Source organism: Equus caballus, chromosome 8, assembly GCF_041296265.1.
Source record: "Equus caballus isolate H_3958 breed thoroughbred chromosome 8, TB-T2T, whole genome shotgun sequence".
Taxonomy (NCBI): Eukaryota; Metazoa; Chordata; class Mammalia; order Perissodactyla; family Equidae; genus Equus; species Equus caballus.
In genome coordinates, this window is record NC_091691.1 from 22,751,891 (window position 1) to 22,776,942 (window position 25,052).

The 25,052-nt window shown below is 45.8% G+C and overlaps 1 protein-coding gene across 1 annotated transcript in view; it reads right to left on the reverse strand.

Annotated features, from left to right (window-relative positions):
- Positions 1-6,822: 6,822 nt before the first annotated feature.
- The window catches only part of ALDH2 (aldehyde dehydrogenase 2 family member), a 31,613-nt gene continuing 13,383 nt past the window's right edge, over positions 6,823-25,052 (reverse strand). The window contains 12 exon segments of the mRNA NM_001434687.1: positions 6,823-7,233; positions 8,483-8,597; positions 9,639-9,796; positions 11,497-11,661; positions 14,371-14,555; positions 15,148-15,250; positions 16,922-17,035; positions 17,479-17,607; positions 18,116-18,227; positions 20,290-20,369; positions 21,480-21,620; positions 23,000-23,104. Of these exon segments, the coding sequence (NP_001421616.1) occupies positions 7,201-7,233; positions 8,483-8,597; positions 9,639-9,796; positions 11,497-11,661; positions 14,371-14,555; positions 15,148-15,250; positions 16,922-17,035; positions 17,479-17,607; positions 18,116-18,227; positions 20,290-20,369; positions 21,480-21,620; positions 23,000-23,104 (1,440 nt within the window). The 3' untranslated portion in view covers positions 6,823-7,200.

A 25,052-nucleotide genomic window follows, 5' to 3' on the forward strand; every position in this document is an offset into this window, starting at 1 on the left:
GACAGCCAAGGAGTATGGGTTTCTTTTTAGAGCAATGAAAATGTTCTAAAATCTATTGTGGTGATAGATGCACAATTCTGTGAACATACCAAAAAAAATTGAATTGTACATTTTAAATGGTTGAATAGTATGGTGGGTGAATTCTATCTCAATAAAGCTGTTTTAATAAGGAAAGGGAGGGAGGGAAGGAAGAAAAAAATTGGGAGCCAACTGTCGTTTCTTGTGATAAACCAGTGTCCCTCAAACTTTAACACACACGCCAACCCCTGAGGACCTTTTTAAAATCCAGATTCTGATTCATTAGGTGTGGGGTAGAACCTAGGATTCTGCATTGCGAAGAAGCTGTCCGGTGATTCAGATGCTGCCAGTTGGTCCTGGACCACACTGATGAGTGAGTGTAGGCACCTCCAGAGTGCCCATCACCCAACAGCCCCTGCTTAGGGGATGGGCCTATCTACAAGTGAGTGCCATGTGACCCCATCTTCCAGCCACTGCTGACTCGCTCAGGAACGGACATCTGACCCAAGCTAGGCCTCCCATCGGAGGCTCCTGGGAATTGAGACTGGCACATTAAGCCAGTTGTGGGTTGTGTTGTCCAGGCTGAGGCAGTTAAAGTGGTGAAAGCCAGTCTGCAGAGAGAAGGCTGTGGAGAGAAGCAGAGTTCCTGTCTCTCACTGTACTTCCTGTCCCACATCCTTCCCCAAACATCTCTCTTCTGCTTGACACTCAAAGTGATGTGTCATCCCTCTGAATACCTCCGAGTGGTCACTGGTTTTCTTAACGGACATTTAAGTTGTTTGAAGTTTCCTGCTATTGCAAGTAGTGCTCTTGCCTAACATGCTTTGCACACTTGTCCAATTGTTTTCTTCAGTGAGTTTTTAGCAGTGGATTCCTACCAGAAAGGTCATACGCAGTTATATTCTTTTATAGTGTGAGAGCATGCACTGGTTTTACCACCTAAATTTTTGTGCCTTACATATATCATAGTACAATGTGACAGTCTCTGAATAGAAGTTCTAGCTTTTGCTGAACTTAGCTCACATCCTTCAGCCTCTCAGGGTTGGACGGGACCCTAGCAATCATCAAGGCCAACCCTGTGCTCACAGTGCAGCTCTGCGTTTCCACAGCATCCCTGCTGGCGCTCTGCAGGCCCGCTGGAACACTTCCCGTCACCTGGCCTGAACCCTCCCACGCACAGGGCTGCCCATTGCTTGCTTGCTTCCCTCATTGTTTGCTGGCTGGCTCAGGCCTCTCCTTTGGGAGCCACAGAAACATCATCCCTCTCCTGGGACAGCTTCTCAGATGTCTTACTTGGTAACCTTTTAAAAAGTTGTTTTCTTATTGTGGTAGAAAATGTATGACAAAATTTACCATCTCAACCGTTTCTAAGTGTATAGTTCAGTCGCTTTAAAATATATTCACATTATTGTACAATCTCCAGAACTTCTCATCTTGTAAAACTGAAACTCTGTACCCACTAAACAGCAACTTCACTTGGTAGCCTTTTGAAGCCCAGATGGAAATTGGGATTCTGAAAAGACACATTTGATAACTGTAGTTCTAACTTTCCAGCTAAGACAAGAAACAGAGATTACCTCAGATTTACCAATACGTGACGTTTTGATGTAGCTTTAAAAATAAACCGTTATTCTTATCATTATTACCGTTATTATTATTATTGTCGTGATCATCATTACAATTGGCAGGTGATATACAGAACTGATATCCTTACTCCCACCCCTGGCAATGGGATTGGAGAGCGGGGTCAGGAGAGGCAGAAGTGCGTGATCAGATGCTGTCTTCATCCGTGCGGACTGCTGTAACAAAATGCCATAAGCTCGGTGGTTTATCAATAACAAATTTATTTCTCCCAGTTCTGGACGATGGAAGTCTGAGATCAGAGTGCCAGCATGGTTGAGTGAGGGCCCTCTTCCTGGCCTATGGCAAGTGTGTGAGAGTCTCCGAGGAGGCAGAGTAGGACCAGGAGATGTCACCTGCTTCCCCCAAGATAATCCTGTCTCTCAACACAAGTATCCTATCAATGTGGATCAAATTAAAGTTCCCGAATTTGGTAACTGAACCGTGGTAATGTAGGAGAATATCCAAAGTAAAGGTTCACATGCAGCACAGTACTAGGAGGCCATGGCATGACGCCTGCAGCCTTCATAGGTGGCCCAGCAAAAAAGAAAACGTGTCTAGGGGGCAAGAAGGGGAGCAAGGACCGCGAGAGCAAATGAGGAAACGTGAAAAATGGATGAATCTGGGTAGAGTATATGAGAGATTGTTGTACTATCTTAAAACTTCTGTAAATTTGAAATAATTTCAAAATAAAAAGTAAAAAGCAAACACAAATTTTTCTGAAGGGAGTTTTGATCCCTGTCATATTAAGGAGATGAGGGTTTCCTCCATGTGGAAGGATCAAAGAACGACCTAATGTACTTTTTTCTAGAGCATTGGTTCTCAAAGTGTGGCCTCCAGATCAGCAGCATCAGCGTCACCTGGCGTTTAGTAGGTGCAAAATAAATATTTCTCCTTAGGGCCACAAAATTGGGAGCCAGATTTATATTTCACTGATTTTTTTTTTTAGGGTTGGCACCTGAGCTAACAACTGTTGCCAATCTTTTTTTTTTCTTTCTGCTTTTTCTCCCCAAATCCCCCCAGTACACAGTTGTATATTTTAGTTGTGGGTCCTTCTAGTTGTGGCATGTGGGATGCTGTCTCAGCGTGGCCTGAGGAGTGGTGCCATGTCCGCGCCCAGGATCCAAACCAGCGAAACCCTGGGCCGCCGAAGCGGAGTGTGGGAACTTAACCACTTGGCCACGGGGCCGGCCCCTGAAATTTTTTTTACCATGTGTACTTACTTCCTTTTCAAAAAAGGTTAATAAAATCAATGTAAATAAATAAATATCGGTTCCCTTTTACCTTTCACAAAGTAGCTGAGTGAGAGCTGGAAATGACTGTAGGGATCTTAAGGAAATGAGGGCCCAGAGGTTACACAGCTTGCACAAGTTACCCCAAACAGCTCTGTGACCCTGGTTGCTTTATTTTTTTATCTGCCATAAATAGAAGGCATTATAACAATGATAAAAGTAAAACAATGTTACTAAATTTAAAATAATGAAATACAATCTACTTTCCAACTCTATGGATTTGCCTATTCTGGACATTTCATGTATATGGAATCATACAATATGTGACTTTTGTGCTGGCTTCTTTCACTTAGCATGTTTTTGAGGTTCATCTATGCTATAGTATGTATCAGGGCTTCATTCCTTTTTATGGTTGAATAATATTCCATTATGTGTATAACGACTTTTTTTTTCATTTTGTTTATCCATTCATCCATTGATGGACATTTGGGTTGTTTCCACCTTGTGGCTATTGTGAATAGTACTGCTGTGAACACTTGTATACAAGTGTTTGTTGGAATCTCTGTTTTTAATGATTTCGGGTACATGACCCTGGCCTCTTGATTCCCTCATTGCTTTGCCTGCCAGCTGTTGCAGGTGTACAGTCGTGTTGTGTACAACATGATCTTTGAAAGACACCAGCAGGTAGGTCTATCCACCTGCTCTCCGAGAGGATAGCGCTGTAGTTGTACATTTTGTCCACAAGGTGGTGCCTACACTCAGAAAATGCCTCCTCAGCCAGGTTCTTCAGGCTGCTTGAAGTTCCTTGTGTCCTCATTCAGCCAGGGGCTGCCCATTTCCTCTTGGGCACTCAGCGAGGCTGAAGGCAGAAGCAGCAGTTTACACCCAATACTCCTGTGACTGACCCACATCCAAATACCCGGAGAGATTAGGTTGTTCATAACCTGAGAACTTTGTTTTTGCTTCAGGCAGCTACTTAAGGTTCTCACTGGTTCCTGGCACTAAAAGCACAGAGATTAACAAGTGTCTAGGATGTCAAAGTCTACATTATAGACCTTTCTTCATAGCTAGCATTTCCTCTGTTATTCATCAGTGTAAAGAGCGGATTCTCTTACAATTACAGTGAGTCTGATTCACAGGGCTCAGAGGCGGGAAACATTACATTTCTCTGTTTTTTCCAATTTGCCCCAAATGGGTTCTTGGCAACACTTTTTGGAGCACTATAGGGATCCCACCAGTGACAGGGATATCCTGTTACTGCCGACTGGTCATAAAATCCTAGTCTTCTCATTGAGGGACACTTATTTCAGTGTGAACAGTTGTATAATGATTAGATTTACTCCTATCTAATATCTAATCTAAATGATTAGATTTACTTGTATTTCATCATTTTAAATTTAGTAACATTGTTTTACTTTTATCATTGTTATAATGCCTTCTATTTATGTCAGATAAATGCTATTGTTTAATGTATGGCAAAGTTTTTAAAAATTTGTCTAAATAAGAGTTGATTTAAAGAAAAAAGTAAATGATAGTACAGGTATGTGCATGTATGACAAAAATTGTGTAGCGCTATTCAAATAAGTCAGATTAGTCTTTAGTGGAGTAGGGATCGTTTATCAAACATGGCTGAGCCTGAGGGAAATAAGGCCAGGGGTCAACCAGTGAGCTTTATCACTCCCTGACAGTATCCGCAAAAATTATACAGAAGGCATGTTTTTCTTCTTAGGAAAGGATAAAGGAATTTGTGACCCAAAAATGATCACAAACTATTACTGCGATTCAACTCTTTTTGCTCCAATTCTGCTGTTCCCCAAGGAATCTTTTGATTCCCAATTTACTAACACTAATTACTGATTCACCAGGTGCCTTGACTAAAGGATGGCAGTTTTCCGGATAGGAGGTTCAAAAGATCTGGTTACTTGGAAATACAGACCTCACTTAAAGTGAGCAAATTGACGTCTGGTTCCCAAATTAAGCTCTTATGAAATTGGTTCAGCATGAGTGTGTCTCATTTGGTCTGACCACTTTTTTTTTTTTCCTTTTTATTAAGATTATGATATAATAATGAGCTGGGACAATTATTTAACTTATTTAATTTATATCTATCATTCATCCCATTTTTCCTAGAACAGTACAAGTTTTTTTTTAAATTGTTTGGCTAATACTCTATCCAATTACTTTTTTTTATTAAGATTATGATAGTTAACAACCTTGTGAAATTACTGTTATACATTATTGTTAGTCATGTTGTAGGTGCACCACTTCACCCTTTGTGCCCTCCCCCCACCCCCGCTTTCCCCTGGTAACCACCGATCAGTTCTCTTTGTCTATATGTTAACTACCACCTATGAGTGGAGTCATACAGAGTTCGTCTTTCTCTATCTGGCATATTTCACTTACCATAATACCCTCAAGGTCCATCCATGTTGTTGTGACTGGGACGATTTTGTTCTTTTTTATGGCTGAGTAGTATTCCATTGTATATATATACCATATCTTTATCCAATCATCAGTTGATGGGCACTTAGGTTGCTTCCATGTCTTGGCTATTGTAAATAATGCTACGATGAACATAGGGGTGCATGGGACTTTTGGAATTGCTGATTTCAAGTTCTTTGGATAGATACCCAGTAGTGGGATGGCTGGGTCGTAAGGTATTTCTATTTTTAATTTTTTGAGAAATCTCCATACTGTTTTCCCTAGTGGCTGCACCAGTTTGCATTCCCACCAACAGTGTATGAGGGTTCCTTTTTCTCCACAACCTCTCCAACATTTGTCACTTTTTGTTTTGGATATTTTTGCCATTCTAACAGGTATAAGGTGATATCTTAGTGTAGTTTTGATTTGCATTTCCCTGATGATTAGTGACGATGAGCATCTTTTCATGTGTCTATTGGCCATCCGTATATCTTCTTTGGAGAAATGTCTGTTCATGTCCCCTGCCCATTTTTTGATCAGGTCTGACCACGTTGTTTTAATTTATTTTTACTGAGGTAATATTGGTTTATAACATTATATAAATTTCAGGTGTACATCATTATATATTTTTATTTCTGTGTAGATTACATCATGTTCACCACCCAAAGACTAATTACAACCCGTCACCACACACATGTGCCTAATCACCCCTTCCGCCTTCCTCCCTCCCCTCTTCCCCTCTGGTAGCCACCAATCCAATCTGTCTCTGTGTGTTTGTTATTTTTATATTCTATTTATGAGTGAGATCATACAGTATTTGACTTTCTCCCTTTGACTTATTTCGCTTAGCATAATACTCTCAAAGTCCATCCGTGTTGTCACAAATGACAAGATTTCATCTTTTTTTTTTTGAGGAAGATTAGCCCTGAGCTAACTACTGCCAATCCTCCTCTTTTCACTGAGGAAGACTCGCCCTGAGCTAACATCCATCCCCATCTTCCTCTACTTTATACGTGGGACACCTACGACAGTATGGCTTGCCAAATGGTGCCATATCTGCACCCAGGATCTGAACTGGCGAACCCTTGGCCGCCAAGCAGCGGAACGTGCGAACTTAACTGCTGCGCCACCGGGCCGGCCCCCAAGATTTCATCTTTTCTTATGGCTGAGCAGTATTCCATTGTGTATATATCCACATCTTTATCCGTTCGTGATCTGACCAAGTTTTTGAACTTAAAATACTGAGGCAAGTATATCTTTCCCAGTTTACCTCCCCCTCTCTGAGGACGGGGCTGGGGGGGTCTTGCTTAAGTGTCATCTCTAGTGCCTAGTAAGGGCCTAGCACAGGGCCTGCCACAGGTGGACAGACCACAGAGATCTGTTAACTACACGCAGGAAACAAAGGCTATTTTACCCACAGTAGGGGACGGGCGGGAGTTGTACATAACATGACATTCGCACAGAGGAGTTGACATACCTGTTGGCAGTGTTTCCTTGGGTTATCGAGATGGAAGAAGAGTTACCCAAAAAGTGAAGAGCAGCATTGTTTTTAATGAGCTTTAGTCCAGAATACAAAGCAAGGTGCTAGCTATTGCCTCAATATTAATACAATTTTAAACAATGGCTTTTTCTTCCCCCATAAAGGCAAGTTACAGAAGTGTATCAGATGGACAGGATGAGACATTCATTGAATCTATTTTTGAAAAATCACCCTGAAGGCTAGTAGCACTCCTGACCTCAAACCCACCCTATTTATTGATTCAAATTCTGGGACTTTCTTGATCCGAGAGATTTTGTGGGAGAATTTCTCTTTTGAGACTTTTAGCATGCAAGCGTCCTTTTTCTTGGTTTTGTTGCTCATCTCATTGAACTTTTGTCACTGGGTGAGTAAGGAAGCCGGCGTGGTTCTTTATGAGTTCTTCTGAGGAACTTTGATTGTGACCTGGAAGAGAGTACAGAGAAGGTGTTAAATCTGCATGTTTCCCTGGCGTCTGCAGGCACCCTCAGCTGGGTGCTGCCCGCCTATCAACAGAAGGGCTCGCCTTACTTCCAACATCTCGATCCCCCTCTGGCCAATCCCAGGAACTGCTGGAGCTCTGTTCTGTAGGAGATCACACTCTGCCTCCCTCCCCTTAACCCAGACATTTGTGACCGTCCCGGGGTGGAGGGGGTTGGGGTTGCTACTGGCATCTAGCAGGTAAAAGGCAGGGATGCTGCTCAACATCCTACACGGCACATTCCCAACTCAGCCCATTTCTCTTTTCTTTAAAGATTTTATTTTTCCTTCTTCTCCCCAAAGCCCCCCGGTATATAGTTGTATAATACGTTGTGGGTCCTTCTAGTTGGGGCATGTGGGACACCGCCTCAGCATGGCTTGATGAACGGTGCTAGGTCCATGCCCAGGATCCGAACCGGCGAAACCCTGGGCTGCTGAAGCCAAGTGTGCGAACTTAACTACTCGGCCACGGGGCCAGCCCCTCTCTTTTCTGTGACTATCACTTGCAAGTATGTTTCCTGGCTAAACTGTAATTAATGTTCATCGTAGAGAGAAAATCATTTTCACTTTAGTGTCTTTCTTTTTTCATAAAGATATCTGAGTATCTATATATACGCATATATAGTTTTTAACTTGGACTTACACTACATATATTACTTTGTATCTGCTTTTTTACTTTAAAAGATGAGCATTTTCTATATCAAAATTCTGCAAAACTATTTTAATGGCTATTAACTACTCCATGATTTGGGTGTTCCATAATTTGCATCTGATTTCTTCCTCTTAGATAACGCTGTGATGAATATTTCTGGAAATAACACTTTCCTTGTATTTCTGCTTAGTTCTTCAGGCTATATTCCTACCACTAAAGTTGGGTATGGATATGGGTATATTTATGGCCCTTGACATCTAATGCCTCGTAGTAACTTCATTCTCATTAGAAGCTTTTCCTCGCTGCTTTGCCCCGCTGGGTCTTTCCTCCCTCTCAGGTTTTACAGGAACTTGGTGTACAACAAAGCCCAGCGAAGGACTATGCGGGCATAGTAGTGGTCGAGTCTCAGTTCCTTCTCACAGGACAGAGCAGAGACTGGGCCGTTACCCTCTTTTGTAGCTTCTCTGGCTTAAAACAAGAAACTAGTGATAAATACTGATGGACTTTCATGACGGAGAGGGCTGAGAAGGTGCCCATACTCACAGTTTTCACCTCGGTGTATGCCTGCAGGCCATACTCTCCCAGCTCCCGGCCGTTCCCAGACATCTTGTAGCCACCAAATGGTGACTGGGCCCCAAACACGTCATAGCAGTTGATCCTATAGTTTGAAACGAGTTTTCAGAAGTAATTCAAAGGGAATCCATGTCACACCCCTTGGGCCTCCTGTATCACTCTAAAATTTTATTGAGAAAAAATGGATGGGTAGAACCATAGTAATAATGAGCCATGTAGGAGTCCAAAGCATGCCGCATGAAATAAAGCTGTCAATCATCTTTATCCTTCATGATGTGGTCACAGATGGATCTCAGTAACAGGGTGCACCACGTGATAGCTTCCCATTCTAATGAATCATTTTTGCTCACTAGGTGCTAAACTTCTCTTGCCATTTTTTAAATGTATTAAATTTTAATTGCATTTGAAACACCATTCTAAAGTGTACAATTCAGTGGTTGATAGCGTATTCACAGTGTCATTCAAGCCATCACCACTAACTAATGCCAGAATATTTCTGCCACCTCAAATAAAGAATATTTCTGTCACCCCAAGAAGATTATCATGAATGCTCGGCTATGAACATTCGGGGACACTTTTTCGTGTGCACTTAGGTTTTTATTTCTCTTGGGTATATACCTCCAAGTGGCATTGCCTGGTCCTGTGGTAATTCTACATTTAACTTATTGAAGGACAGCCAGACTGTCTTCCAGAGTGGCTGCAACATTTTACATTCCCACCAGCAACATGTGAGGGTTCCAGTTTCTCCACATCCTCACCTACACTTGGCATTTTCTGTATTTTAAAATCGCAGCCATCCTAATGGGTGTGAAGTAGGTGCTAAGCTTTTAAAACTTGTGTTACAAGTCTAGGCCCTCGGCTCTGGTCTCCTGCCCTTGTGACAGCTTGGTAAGGAGCCCCAGCCATCCATCTGCTTCCCCAAGAACAGCTGCACAGGCATATGCACTGGAGGGCAGCTTATTCTCTTGGAGGGCGGGGGGCAGGAACTCTCTAATCTCTCTGCTGTACCACACCCTGACCCAGGAGGAACTGAGCCCAGCACCCCTGGGATGTGAGCACTGGGTTCCAGAACATCCTGGCTTTGGGGATCCCTCCTGGGTTCTGAGGGGCCATGGGAGGCTCTTACCACACAGTGCCAGCCTGGAGGGCTTGGGACAGATAATTGGCTTTGTCTAAGTCCTTTGTGAAGACAGCTGCGGCCAGCCCATACTTGGAATTGTTGGCTCTCCCGACGACTTCCTCTATGGTCTTGAACTTCAGGATCTGCATCACTGGCCCGAAGATCTAGGGGAGAGAGCAGAGTGGGAGGGTGTGGCAGACAGGGAACCCCCTTTTGTCCAGCTTTCACAGCGCTGAGCAGATGATTCCAGATGTGGTCACAGCCCCAGACATGCCCCGACAGTTCAGAAAGAGACGACAGCCCCCAAGCTCACTGGAACGCAGAGGGAGGGAAGCTAATGGGGACTGGTTACCATCTGTGTGCTGCGTGCTTTACACACCTTATCTTATTTCTAAATAGGCCTGCAAGGTGGGGGTTCCTGGCATGTTACACAGAGATTTGGTGTCAAAGAGGTTAAGTCAGTCGTTCAGCAAGGCACACAGGAGACGCTAAAGAACCAACTGTGAACAGGGTCTCGGCTCTCAAGACATACCAGGTTATCTGGTACTTTCCCTGCCCATTCCTGGAGTCAGCCGTTTCTTCAAGGGGTCCTGGGTCCCTCCAGTGGAGAATGGGATTTAGAAATGAAGACATGGGAGTCAGGTGTGCTGGCTGCTGTTGGGGTGTGGCTGCTCTCAGCAACCTCAGGGGACAGCACTGGGGGGAAGGAGCTGTAAGTGATCACAGTGTAATCAGTGATGAGAATGTACCTATTCCCAGCAGTGTAAGGAGTTGGGGGAGCCCTGAGGAGCTACCTGGCCGCACTGGGTTGAGGGAGGAGGGGAATGAGGGAAGGCTGCGCAGAAGTGACAGTCAAGCTGTGATACGACAGGAGCAGAAAGTGGCCAAACCAGAGTCGGGGTGAGGAGCAGGGAGGAAGAGGGAAATGGAGTTCAAGGTACAAGCACGCCCAGTGCCCCTTCTCACGAGATCCCCTTCTCCACTAAAAGGAACTGGGACTTCTTGAAGAAATGGCTGATTCCAGGACTGGAGAGTATCAAGACGAAGGTGGGAGAAGACTGCCAGCTCATCATGGTTAGACCAAGGACTGTGAGACAGCATCATGTGCTTCAGGCACTGGCAAAGCAGAGGTACCCACTCTCCACCCTTCCAGAAAATTGATATTTGAGATTTAAAAAAAAGCATCAAAGTATTCCTGATGGGAAAAGAGAACTCTGTTGGACTTTCTTACTCTGATGTTGCATACTAATATTATTTCATTTTGAATTATATATGAAAAGGGATGACATTATAATATTTTTTCTACTTAGGGCCCCTAAAGGGCTTAATCCAGCTGGGGGAAGTGGAGCAAGTCTGAACTCTGTGAGGGCAGAAAACACATTTTGGATACCTTTGGACCCCCAGGGTCTGAGACTGGCACATAGTAAGCATTAAATAATTATTTGTGAAATGAGTGCATGAGACAGAGCTTCTGCTCTGTGTTCATGAGTGCCAAGGGGGAGTACACCAAGGGAATCTCACTATAGGGGAAGTCAGCCCTTTGGTCTCATCCAGTGTCCTGCTTATATGAAGACCACAAGAAAGGCCAGGCAAAGTCATTCCTTGACTCATGGCTCAGAGGACCAGAACACGATGGGCCTGTAGTCTATGCCAGCAAATTTAGAAGATCTCCAGACAGTGGGTGGACATAAGAGGCTGAAGAGAAGAGTGATGAGATCAGATGTGAACTGTAAACAATTTGTCCTAAGCGTAGAGCCAGGATTTGACCCAAATACAGCTGTTGGGTCACAGTGTCAAGATGCCGGACTGAACTGTCCACTGTTCCTCCTAAGAACATTCCCCAGAGTGCTGGCCCCGTGCTAACCTCCTCCTTTGCGATTGTCATGCCATCTTGCACATCTCCGAACACAGTGGGCTGGATGAAGTAGCCACGGTCAGCAGCTGCCCCTCCACCACACAGCAGCTTCGCCCCCTCTTCCTTCCCAGATTTGATATAGCCAAGGACCTTATTAAACTGAGTTTCATCCACCTGTGAGATAAAGAGCCCAGAGTTACAGATGCTAGAGCCAGACCTCTCCTAGCTTCAGGCTTAGCACACCACACTGGCAAGGAGACAACTAGGAAATGGGCCAAGGCCATGAATAAGCAAAACTGGACAAGGAAATAGGAATGGCCAAAAACCTAAGAAAAAAGGTTCAATCAACCTCATTAGCCCTCAAAGAAATGCATATCAAACCCATCGTTTTTATTTTTCAACTATGACATTACTAAAAATTTTAAATAGTAAGAAAATACATTGGTGGTAAGGATATATTACATACACTGTTATACTGATAGAAGGGCTGTTATACGTCAATTATATCTCAGTTTAAAAAATGGACTGTAACCTGGTGCAGCTCTTTTGGCAAGTGGTTTATTAATATTGGTCAAAAAATTAAGTACTCACACCCTTTGACCCAACTATTGAAATTCTAGGAATTTATTCTACATGTGACAAAGGGGCCTGAACAAGGAGTCACTGGGGAGCACTTTGTAAAAGTAAGAAACAGGAACAATTCTAAGTACACATCAGTCGAGGGGCTTGTTAATATAATTACAGTTCATCCACACCGTGTCGTCATTAATAATAGATCTGTGAACTGACTGACACAGAAAGATAGCCTAAGATATTCTGTAAAGAAGGGGAAAAGCTTGTAGAACAATACATAGTATATAATCCTATTTTTGTTAAACTTAGAAAACATAACTCTGTGTGTGTGGTTACCTGTGAGGAATGGACATGGAGGGGAGCACGGGGGTCTTATTTTTTACTTTAAATACTTTATTAAATTTTGTATACAAATTTGTATTACCTTAATAATTAAAGAGCCACGAACCACAAAGAAAAACAGGAGAGAAAAAGAGAGGGATTCATAGCAACACTATTGACAATAGCCAAAAAGTGGAAACAATCCAAGGATCCATCAACAGATGGGTGGATAAAGAAAATGTGGTACATCCATTCAATCGAATAGTTTTCAGCCATAAAAAGGAATGCACTATCAAGTCACAAAAAGACATAGAGCAACATTAAATGCACATTGCTAAGTAAAAAAAGCCAGGGCTACTCTTCCTCAAGCAAAAAGAGGAAGATTGCCAACAGATGTTAACTCAGGGCCAATCTTCCTCACCAGAATAAAAACCAGTCTGAAAAGGCTACATACTGTATGATTCCACTATATGACATTCTGAAGAAGATGAAACTATAGCAACAGTAAAAACATCAGTGGTTGCCAGGGGTTGGGAGGAAGGGGTGGGGCATAGAGGATTTTGAGGGTAGTAAAACTACTCTCTATGATATGGTCATGGTGGATACGTGTCTTTATTCATTTGTCAAAACCCATAGAATGTACAACACCAAGAGTGAACCCTAAGGTAAATACACTGTGGACTTTAGTTAATAAGAGTTTATCAGTATTGGCTCATCAATTATAAAAAATGTACCACACTAATGTACGATGTTAATAATAGGGGAGGGGCCGGCCCCTGGCCAAGTGGTTAAGTTCACGGCTCTGCTTTGTCCGCCCAGGGTTTCGCCAGTTTGAATCCTGGATGTGGACATGGCACTGCTCATCAAGCCATGCTGAGGTGGCATCCCACATGCCACAACTAGAAGGCCCCACAACTAAAAATACACAACTATGTACTGGGGGGCTTTGGGGAGAAAAAGGAAAAATAAAATCTTTAAAGAGGAAAAAATAAATAAAATAATAATAATAATAATAATAATAATAGGGGAAACTAGGGGGGTGGGGGCGGAGGGATTAGGGGATATATGGGAACTCTGTACTTTTTGCTTATTTTTCTATAAACCTAAACTGTTCTAAAAAATAAAGTCTATCAATTAAAAAAAAAAATAATTGCTGCCTTGGCCAGCCCTAGAGCCTGGGCAGTGGACACCAGCAATGCAGACACCCGCAGGAGGATGGAGCCTGCAGCAAGGCACCCATGGGCCCCAAAAGTGGGCTCAGGGCCACGTGGGCAGGGACCTGTGGGAGCTGGGAGCATTCCTGACCCCTTGAACTCTTCAGGCCTGGGAGGGGATGGCTGGAGGAGGCCAGCGCAGGGCCCTATGGAGAGTGAGCGCAGGGCAGGCTGGGTCTAAAGACATGCTGGAAAAAGGACCAGGACATGAGAGGAAATGGTGGAGAGAAGCACTGTGTTTCTTTTTATTATAATTATTACTGACAATAGTTTTATTAATTAAAATGAATACACCCTCATGGTAAAAAAGAAAAAAAAAATGTTTAAATCCAACAAACAGCTCAGAAGAGTATAAAGTGAAATAAAGTCCTTCCACTAGCCCTGCCATGGCCCTCTGCCCCACCCCACAGAGAGAACCATGGCTAACAGGGCCGGGTGTGTCCAGGCAGAGGCATTTTTATGGTGGCCAAGGTCCAGAAAACACACCTTCCCTTCTGCACGGACACTCCTAGTATTTATTATGTGTGCCAAATTTACAAAGTGCTTTCACTATTAATTTCCACTTCACAGCCACCCTGCGAGTTAGGAAGGGCGGGCATTAAAGATGAGAGAATGGTGGCTCAGAGAAGGCACGTGGCTTCCCAGGGACAGACAGCTCGGCACATGGCAGAGCTGAGACTTGAAGCCAAGCCTGCGTGACTCCGGGTTCAAGGCCCTTTCTGCTTCCCCACGTTACCTCCGGACACTCAGACCTACCCCCAGCTGCTAGGATTACCTGTGGCCCCTGCTCGGTCTGGCTGTCAAAGGGGTTCCCAACCACACGAGACCGGGCCCGGGCAACGCTGCGCTCCACAAACTCAGCGTAAACATCCTCCTGCACAAAGGTCCGGGAGCCCGCACAGCAGCACTGGCCCTGGTTGAAGAACAGGGCGAAGTGGGCCTGCTCCACCGCCCAGTCCACTGGGGAGGCAGAAAGGCGTGTGAGAAGAAGAGGACGACGACCCTGGCCCTGGTGGCTACCTAACCCCTTAACCTGTCCACGCCACCAGCAGCATCAGGGCCTGCTGGGTGCCACAGCCCGTGCGGGAACAAGACAGACCCGATTGCTCCCTTCTCGAGTGTGGAGACACAGAGAGCAGCAGTCATACCCGCTGCAGTAATGGAGCCGAGGGCGGCCGGAGGCCCAACCCAGCCGACCAATGGCGGTGAGGGAAGGCTCCTTGAGGAGAGCAAGTCTGGGAGCTCCCCAGCAGGACCAGGAAAAAAGATGTGATGGAGGAGGAATAGTCTGGTCTGAGAAAGCATGAGGCACGGCTGGGCGACTAGGCAGCTCAGCCGGGCTGGATTATGGGGAGCAAAGAGGAGAGATGCTGCAGAGAGGCCGAGGTGAGGCCATGCAGGCAGAGGGCACGCTGAGCAGTCTGGCCTTCATCCTGAGGCCCTGGGGGCAGAAACCGATTCCGATGGACACTGAGGATTGTGGAAGTGAGTGGAACACAGTATGGACAGCTAGTGCTCCTTCAATGCAGACCTCCTCCCCATGAAAACTCACTGTCAGCATCTGACATGATGATGTTAGGGCTTTTTCCTCCCAGCTCCAGGGTCACTTTCTTGAGGTTACTCCTCCCTGCAGCAACCTGGATTAGGTGGCCAACCTGCAGGAAAGCAGAAACAGACACGCTCTCCATGGGGAAAAAAGAACCAAGTGCTCTGAGAGACACAGAACAGAGGACCCCAGCACGTGAGGGAGTAGCTGGATTACCACAGACCTGGAGAATTTCACCAAATCTGGTCATCGCTGCCTCACCCTTCTGAGATTCTAGGATGACAGTGACAGTAACAACATGAGCAGAGTCATAGCTGTGTGGTTTCTATTTACTAAGTGCCTCCTACATACCAGGCACTGTGCTAAGTACTTTGTGTGCCTTAAGTTCAACCCTTACAACGATCTCAGAGGTAGGGCGACTCTTTTCCTTGATTTAGAAATGCAGGAGCTGTGGCTCAGAGTGGTCAAGTCACTTGCCCAAAGTCACACAGCTCGTAAATATGTAATCGGAATTCAGACTTGGGCAGCTTAAGTCCAGCACCAGTTCAGACCCACTATGCTGCCTCCTCATGGTGTTTTGTGTGGTCCCCAGCACATGCCACACTCTGTGAGGGCAAGAATGAAGTGCTTCTCACCTCCATATTCCCAGAGCCTGGCACAAAGCCACCCCTGTACTTATTTGTTGAATAGACACACATGTCTCGGTCAGGACACCATCCCTTCTGCAAGATTCTCAACATTCCACTGAAGCATTAAGATAGTTGGTGACTGAGCAAAGAAAGAGCCACCTTATCTTGGCCACTGTTCTGCCCTCCCGGAACCGCCCTCATTGCAGACCAACTGAATGTCTTAAGGCATCTTTATTTCAGGGGAACTGTTTGAAGATCACATTTGCTACACCATTCAGTGTGCCTTCTCAGAACTCAGATGATGAAGCGTTCCAAGAATTCAGGGATAGGAAAACGTTACCTCTTTAGAAGGAATTTTGTCCCTGATTTCAAGAAAATTATGTTTAAGGAATCACCAGGCATCTTATTCGTGTGTGTCTCTGGGACCTGGCCCGGAGCACCATAGTAATAGCCCTCACTCACTCACTCACTCACTCATTCATTCACTTTTTGAGCACTTACTCTGGGCCCCACCTTTGCTGAACACTTCATAAGCTTTATCTCACTCACTCCAACCCTGTGAGGTAGGCACAGTTATTATCCCCATTTTACAAATGGGAAATGAGGCTTCAGGGGGCTAAGTGACTTGCCCAGGTCGCACAGTTGGTAAATGCTGCTCAACAGTTAGTTTGACTCCAAAGTGCATTATCTTCCCCACTCCACCACGCATATTGTCTCTGCTGCAGGATATTACCATCCTCATTTAAAGACAGTGAATCACCCCATGTCATGACGCAAGGCTAGGATGTGAACTCGTCTCTTTCCGAGGCCCACGCTCGTTAACTGCCAGGGCAGTGCCAGTCGAGGAGCCTGACATGGCAGAAGTGCTCTGACCTTTGTCAAGTCCAGACAGTCACGGACACTTTATTCTACACGGGACGCCAGCCCCACAACAGCAGCTGGAGTGTCAGCCAAGCTACAACCCACAAAGGCTCAACCCTGCATGGTCGCACCTGGCTCACATGGGGCCCCGCACTCGAGCTACTCAGAGGCAGCCCTGGGGTGGACCCCCAAGCCGTACCCAGAGGCTATTCTTGAATGCATCATCCTTTGGGGACATTGGGAGCTTGAGCCAAACGTACCACAAGGTTGAGGTCCTGAGGATGCCTTACCTCAGTGGAGCCTGTGAAAGCTACTTTGTCCACATCCTCATGGGAGGCAATGGCAGCCCCAGCCGTGGGGCCAAATCCAGGAACAACATTGACCACGCCAGGGGGAAAGCCAGCCTGTGGGCAAACAGCCGGGGACACTGAAAGTCAGTCTCCTGTTCCAAAGGGCCTGGACGAAAAAGCATCCTTTGCCAGAGAGGCTAAAACTGTCCGCCCAGGACACAGCTGAAGAGAAGCCAGTCTTCTGGGGTGCTGCTCAGGATTCTAAATGGGACAGCAAGGAACCTGTTTCGTGGGGTTCCCTGTGGCTGTTGCCCCTCCCACCATGGCATTCACTCAGAAAGATTTTCATTCTTCAAAGGGGTCTTGCAATGAAGCCCAATGTAGCAAATAAGTAAGAGGGGGCCTGTTTGGCTGAAGGGGGATGAGGCGGGGCAGGGGGATGGCGCCCAGTCCCTGCTCTACAGACACCCACCTCCACCTTGGCGCCCCGAGGCCCCTCCTCAGAACTCCTATAAAGCAAGGGCATTTAGAGGTCAAGATGGACACAAGCCACATACCTCCTTAGTCAAGTTGGCCACATAGAGGGCAGTGAGTGGAGTCTGCTCGGCCACCTTCATCACAACCACGTTTCCAGTCGCCAAGGCTGGGCCCAGTTTCCATGCTTGCATCAAGAGTGGGAAGTTCCACTGCAATAAACAACAGCCACTCCCAAAATGTAAGCTGAGAGCTAGACTGGCCAGCAGAGAGCAGCACCCAGAGGAGAAGCAGCACTGAGCTCTCTGACCCCTTGCGTTTCCCCCACAACTTGATCACACGTTTAAGACAGATGGACGAGGCAGGTGGTGGATGATAACAAGACTCACATTCCTTAGTGCTCTTTACGTACTAGGCACCATGCTAAGTCATTGCATTCAATCCTCCCTCCCGCCTGAAGACAAGTACCATGTTCACTTCCACTTTTCAGATAAGGAAGCTGAGTCTTAGGGGGATAAGTGACTTGCCCAAGGTCACAGAGTTCGCAGATGGCAGCGCTGGTTGGCTTTGCCAAAGCCCATGTTTTCAGCCAGTACCCAGGCTGCCTTCTGATGCCACCCCTGTGACCCTCCCACCTTTGCAAGGAGCCTGTCCGTGATCGCTGCATCTCATGGCAATCACGATAAACCTTCACTTGTTTATTATGAGACTAACACTCACCGGAATGATCTGCCCACACACCCCCACAGGTTCATGGCGGGTGTAGCTGAAGAAGTCCCCATCGATGGGAATGGTTTTCCCATGGTACTTATCGGCCCAGCCAGCATAATAACTTAAAAAAAAAAAATCCAAGCTCAATCAATGACTGTCAGTGAGCCCTATAAACCCTAGCAGAAAGAGAAGACTCAAACTAGTCCAATTGGGGCTTTCTGATAATTGCCCTTATTCTTGGCTTGTTCCCAGAGAGACTTAAGTGCTAGGGTCACAAGAATCCACTCTGGGTAGCTAAACTCTAAGCCTCAGAATCACCTGGGGTGCTCATAAAGAACACCAAATTCCAGGCACCCACCGCCGACCTACTCAATCTTCTCTGGGGCAGAGGCCCAGGAATCGATATTTTTAATAAACATCCAGAGTATTAAACTGCAATTGTTGTACCAGCCCAGCACCACAGACTACATCTGAGGACCATGGATCACATCTGGTAGAAAAGTGCAAACCTGTCTAACAGTCGGCACGTCCTGTGCACAGAGCACTGTGCTAAGACTGAGTAACAGTCACCAGAAACAAATCCTCGACTGGGCCCCAGCTCTCTAGACACACAGGGACACTAGTGACAGAGAAGCACAGCAAATTAGAGCTGGGGACAACAAAACAGCCGTGTGTTTATACTACATAATGGTTTTTAGGGAAGTAGGAAAAATGAAAGATGGGGAAAGATGGAACATGTAGGGTAACAGAAAGATTTCTGAAATGAGTGTGTCTGGCAAGGGTACCCTGAGACCAAAGCTGACCTGGGTTTGAACACAGGTTTATGGACCTGGGGAGAAAAATAGCCAAGGAGCTGCCAATCTGTACAAATTAAGGCATCGCTGCTCCCTTCCTCCCAGGTCTGATTTACATGTATTTTACACGCCTCTGAATAGTTATATAATCAGCACAAAGGCATATGGCTAAAACTCAAGAAGGAGTGGGGCTCTGCCTGAGATTCACCAGGCTGCTGCTCTGGGGCGTCCTTGCAGAGTGTTCTCGACTTGGCACGTCTATCCTTTGGGGCTGGGAAATTCTTTGCTGTGGGTGCTGTCCTCTCCAGTGTAGGATGTTCAGCAGCAGCCCTGGCCTCTATGCATTAGATGCCCGTAGTGCCCCTCCCCCCCACAGTGGTAACAATCAAAAATGTCTCCAGACACTGCCCACTGTCCCTTGGGAGACATGACTGCCCTGGTGGGAGATAACTACTGTTCTGTTGTCCAATTCCTACTGTTCTGGCACTGCTTCTTCCCCTCCATCTCCATTCACATGGTCACAGGGGGAGCAGCCACTATGTGCACAATGATTAATCCAGCCGGACCACAGCTGGTCAGACTCAAGGCCAGCCCATCAGGTCCCTCCCCCAGGAATCTGGCCTCAGGACTCAGGGACTGCAGTTCAGTCTGGCTGGAATCACACACAGAAGCAAGCCCAGATGTGGGGCAGCCAGCTTCCGAAGGCAGTCAAGAGCAGAACAAAGGCAAGCGGTGGGGGTGGCCAGCGGAGGCTCAGTGGCCTTCTGGATTTAAGACCCCCAACTCTCTGTATTGCCCAAATTACGCTCAGTCTCTGTTACTGGCAACCCAAAGGGCTGTGACAAAGCTCTTACTCGTCATCTTATATTTCTTGGTCAGTAAAATGTTTATGATTAAACTACACCCAAAGCTAGCAAGAGGAAGGAAATAAAGATTAGAGCAGAGACATATGAAGTGGAGAATAGAAAAACAATAGAGATAATAAACAAAACTAAAAGTTGGTTCTTTGAAAACATTCATAAAATTGATAAACCTTTAGCTAGACTAAGGGAAAAAGAGAGAGGACACAAATAACTAAAATCAGAAATGACAGTAGGTTACAACCGACCTTCCACAGATAAAAATTGGAGCCAACAAATTATATAACCTAAATGATATGGACAAATTCCAACTAACAAATAACAAAACTAACTCAAGAAGAAAGAGAAAATGTTTATGACTAAATTACAATTTTGGTATTGAGGGGTTACCCCATGAGATGGAGTCTAATATAGTACACGTTTCTCCAACTCCTGTGATCTTTTTACATTATTCTGTTTCTTCCTCCCCAGCAATACCCTGTCCCCTTTGGCAGGGCCAGAACAGAGAACAGGAAGCCTGAGCCCATACCGGAGACATTTGAGGACCATGTCCAAATCCACCAGGTAAGAGATGACGTAGGGCTTGCCATTATCCAGGGTCTCCAAGGCCTGTGAAAAGAGAACAAGATCAGCGCAGACACGCTGGTCCAGGAAGGAATCAAAGCAAACGGGGGCTGGACAAGCACCACAGAGCCTCAGTGTGGACTGAGGAGGGCTGGTGACCACTCTGTGTCCCTGAATGTTGAGGCATTTCTGGGCCATTGCCCCTCCCTCTCCAGAGGTGGGAAGAATGATGTACTAGCTTCTCATTCAGTCATTTTGCAAACACATTGTTTTTGAGCTGCTGTTCTAGGTTCAATCCAGGTGCCGGGAATAGAGAGAGGAACATGGAACCTACAGAGCACAGACCCAGTGGAGACGGACACGAACATTGATCACAAATGTTAAGAGAGCCAGAAAGTGCCCAACCCAGTCAGAGAAACTCTACACTGAGAAGCCCCCCTTTAGCTAAAACTAGAAGGCTATGTAGGAGGTAACTAGGCAAAGGGAAGGCACAAATGGTGACAAAGGGACGAGCACTCCAGGCAGAGGGAACACTATGTGCAAAGGCCCTGGTGCTCAAAGAAGCTGGGCAGTCACAAAGTTGAAGGCAGGCTGTTGAGCTGAGGTGTGTCCAGCAGGAGTTGGGAGATGAGGCCAGACCAGGCAGGGCCTTACAGACCATGCGGAGGAAACAGGACTTCATCCTAGGGTGCAGGATGCCATGGAAGGCTTAAGAGTAGACTGCCACGGTATAATTTGCCTTCTAGAAGGTTGACTCTGGCTGCTATGTGCAGAATGGATTGGACACAGGAGAGGGTATTGCTTTCTGGTCCCTTTTGCCACTGGCAGCCAGGGAAAAGGCCTACACTCAGAGGGGCTGAGAGAGAGGGGTCTATGGGGGGGCGGGGAGGGGGTGGCAGGAATCTTTCCCTAGAAGGCTTCCCATCGTGGCTCCCTTCTTTCCCCTCAGTCTCCTCCTTTCTCAGCCAAACCCAGTGCATCAAAGGAGACACCAAGAGGCTAGTCTGGTTGGTGCAGGGGTGTACCCCAAAGATGTCCATCCTATGCCATTCTGACTAGTTCCTTGTCAGCAATGCTGCCCCTTCCTGGCGGTCCATGGGATGCTCTGACTCCATTTGCCATGTGGGCTGAGAGGGGAGAGGGCTGAGAACTCACTGCCAGGTAGGTCCGGTCCCGTTCAATCAGATCAGCCAAGCGGTTCAGCAGCCGGCCCCTGTCAGATGCATCCATGCGGCGCCAGGGCGAGCCCAGCTGAAAGGCAGCCCGGGCAGCCTTCACTGCCCTGTCCACATCTTCCTGGAAAACACGCACTGAGGCAGCTCAGGGCTTCTGAACAATAAACACCTCCAAATACCACCCACCCCACTGCCAAATGCACCCACAAGGGCTTCAGTCAATGCCTGTGTCAGAACCTGCCCCCAACAGTCCTTCCCAACCTCCAAGGCTGCACCTGATGAGCTTGAGACTCTCCCTTCCAGGAGTCCCGGTGGGAATGAGGACCCTGACTATTTCCATTTCTGTATTTTCATTTCAAAATCCCCCACAGAGCTCTGGGGGGAGAGGTACTCAGGGGTCAATGCTTAAAATTTGACCATTTTCCTCTTTTCCTAAGAAAGCAAGCCCCACAAACTTAACCATTCCTTCTAAGACGACCAGCAATTTCCAATGAAAGCAGACTAAACCAGCTTCCCTTTCCTTGGGGAAGCAGTAAAATCAGCGCAGCTAGCATGTTTCATATAGAGAGATGGGCACCAGGAGGTGAGGAGCATGGTTCTCATTAATGTTAAGCACATTTCCCATCAGACTACCCAGTAAGCCAGAAAAGTATTCACATTTGCTTTTAGCAAAGGAAATGAGGCCTTATTCATGAATACAGAAGACTGTCTTAAAGCAGAGGGCAGGAGGCATTCCTGGAGTATTTTTAATACCTTTTCTATTTAAAAAAATATATTTTTACTAAAAGTCTAATTTTTAGACTTTAAAATTACTATTTTTTAATTACTACAAGTATATAGAATTCAAACAAAATATGCTACCAACAGCAAAGCTAGATTCAGGCAACCCAAATTCTGCTCAACAAGATTTCCATCTTGCTGTGCACCTCCCTTCTCTGACCTTCAACTTCCAGGTCTGGAAAGGAGAGGTGGGATTGGATGTCCTCAAATTCAATTCCACATCTACAATTCCAAACCTATATGAAGTATTGAATCCAGGTATAATCTAGCACTTTTGTCTGCAAAGAAGAGTTTCTATTGATTCATTTACTCAAAAATGTTACTTGGCTTTTTTTTTTTTTTTTTTTTGAGGAAGATTAGCCCTGAGCTAACTGCTGCCAATCCTCCCCTTTTTGCTGAGGAAGACTGGCCCTGAGCTAACATCTGTGCCCATCTTCCTCTACTTTATATATGGGATGCCTACCACAGCATGGCATGCCAAGCAGTGCCATGTCCTCACCCTGGATCTGAACCGGCGGACCCTGGGCCACCAAAGCGGAACGTGTGCACTTAACCGCTGCGCCACTGGGCCGGCCCCGACTTGGCATTTTTTAGTTGTGAAAGCAATACACACATGGTAAAGTTTCAACCATACAAAAACATACAAGGTGAAAAATGAAACCCTCTTTGCCCACCTCTACCAGGCTCAGCCCTGCCCCAAAGAAAGTCACAAGTTCTCACCTTGTCGCCTGCTGCTACCTGACAGATGACTTCCCCAGTAGACGGATTGACGGTGGGGAATGTTTTCTTGCTGACAGCGTCGTGCCACTCATTGTTTATGAAGATCTACAAGGAGAAGGAAGAAAGTTCTCAGGACCAGCTCTCAATGCAGTACCAACCACCAGCAATGTAAAAAAAAAAAAAAAATCAGTACAAATATGAATTATCTTCAGAGTGATATGGCCTACAGGTTAAAAGCACAGGCCTTCGAGAGTGATGTCAGCATCATGGCAGAGTGAACTTGCCCAGGACTCTCTCCCCTCCAACATACAACAAAAAGGGACATCCATACTCCAACAGAAGATATCCTAACAACACAAAAACCTCGGAGAGACACGCAGCCACACGACAGAGGGTGGAGAGGCTGGAGCCCCCCTAGGAGGAGCTGGAATGGGATAAGAGAGAACTTCACTCGCACCCCTAAAGACTGCAGTCGCTGCTGCTGGAGGATCCGTGAGGGAAGGAGCAGGGGAGGGGACGTTCATTTGCAGAATCACCCAGGACTCCCACAGGCCCTTGCAGCCTAGAGGGAAGCCCTCTAACGGGCGAAAGCTTTTGCACAAGGTGACCTCATCAAGCCAAGAGACCAGAGAGCAAGAGCAGAGTGAGAAATCCCAGAGAGCACGCAGGAGAAAGCACCCCTCCTCCCACCCGCTCAGTGCAGCTCCAGCCCCCATCCAGGTGGAGGGCTCAGAATACGCAGTTTTTGACCCCCATCCAGTGGCAACAGGCAGCAACTGCAACCGAATAACATCAGAAATGAGAAAGCCCCGACCTTCCAACATCAGGCACCACATCAAATCTCCAGAGCAGAGAGAAAACTCAAGCACCCAGAACTCAGTCCTGAGGACACAGAAATACGTAAGCTAAATGACAATGAGTTCAAAATAGCTATCATCAAAAAATTCAACGAGGTAAAAGAGAATGTAGAGAAACAATTCAACGAGTTCAGGAGCTACTTCACAAAAGAGATTGAAACTATAAAGAAGAATCATTGAGAAATATTAGAGATGAAAGACACAATGGAAGAGAGAAAACAAAATACGGATTCCCTTAATGCTCAAGTGGACACCATAGAGGAGCGTATCAGCATAATCGAAGATAGACATGTTGAAATGCTCCAGACAGAGGAGAAGAGAGAACTAAGACTAAAAAGAAATGAAGAAAGTCTCTGAGAAATATCCAACTCAATGAGGAAATGCAACATAAGAATTATAGGTATTCAAGAAGGTGAAGAGAAGGAGAATGGAGCAGAAAGCATGTTCAAAGAAATAACAGCAAAGAACCTCCCAAATCTAGGGAAATATGTGTGGAAGAAGCTTTCAAATCTCCTAGATTTGTCAATGTAAATAGACCCACTGTAAGGCATATAGTAGTAAAACTGGCAAAAATGGATGACAAAGAAAGAATACTCAGGGCAGCGAGGCAGAAGAAAATAACCTACAAAGGAACCTCTATCAGGCTTTCAGCGGATTTCTCTGCAGAAACCTTACAAGCTAGGAGAGAATGGAACAACATATTCAAAACTTAAAAAGACAAGAATCTTCAGCCAAGAATACTCTATCCAGCAAAAATACCCTTTAGATATGAGGGAGAAATTAAATCTTTCCCAGACAAACAAAAGCTAAGGGACTTTGTAGCCACAAGACCTCCCCTACAAGAAATCCTCAAGAAGGCCCTCGTACCTGAAAAAAGAAAAAGGGAGAAAGGGGTCACAAAACACAGAGTAAGGAGATAAATAGGTAGACAGAATCAGAATAGGATAGCAAATATTCAACTATAGCATTAAGCTAAAGGGAAGGAAAACACCAAAAACAAAAACAATTTTGTCACTTTAACCACAAACTCACAACACAAGTTGCAATAAGATATGAGAAAAACAACTTAGGAGGGGAGGAGGAAAGGGACTGAATCGGTTTAGACTAAGGAAATAAGAAGCCATCAGAAAATGGACTATCTTATACACGAGACTCTAAATAGAAACCTCAGGGTAACCACTAAACAGAAAAGCAGA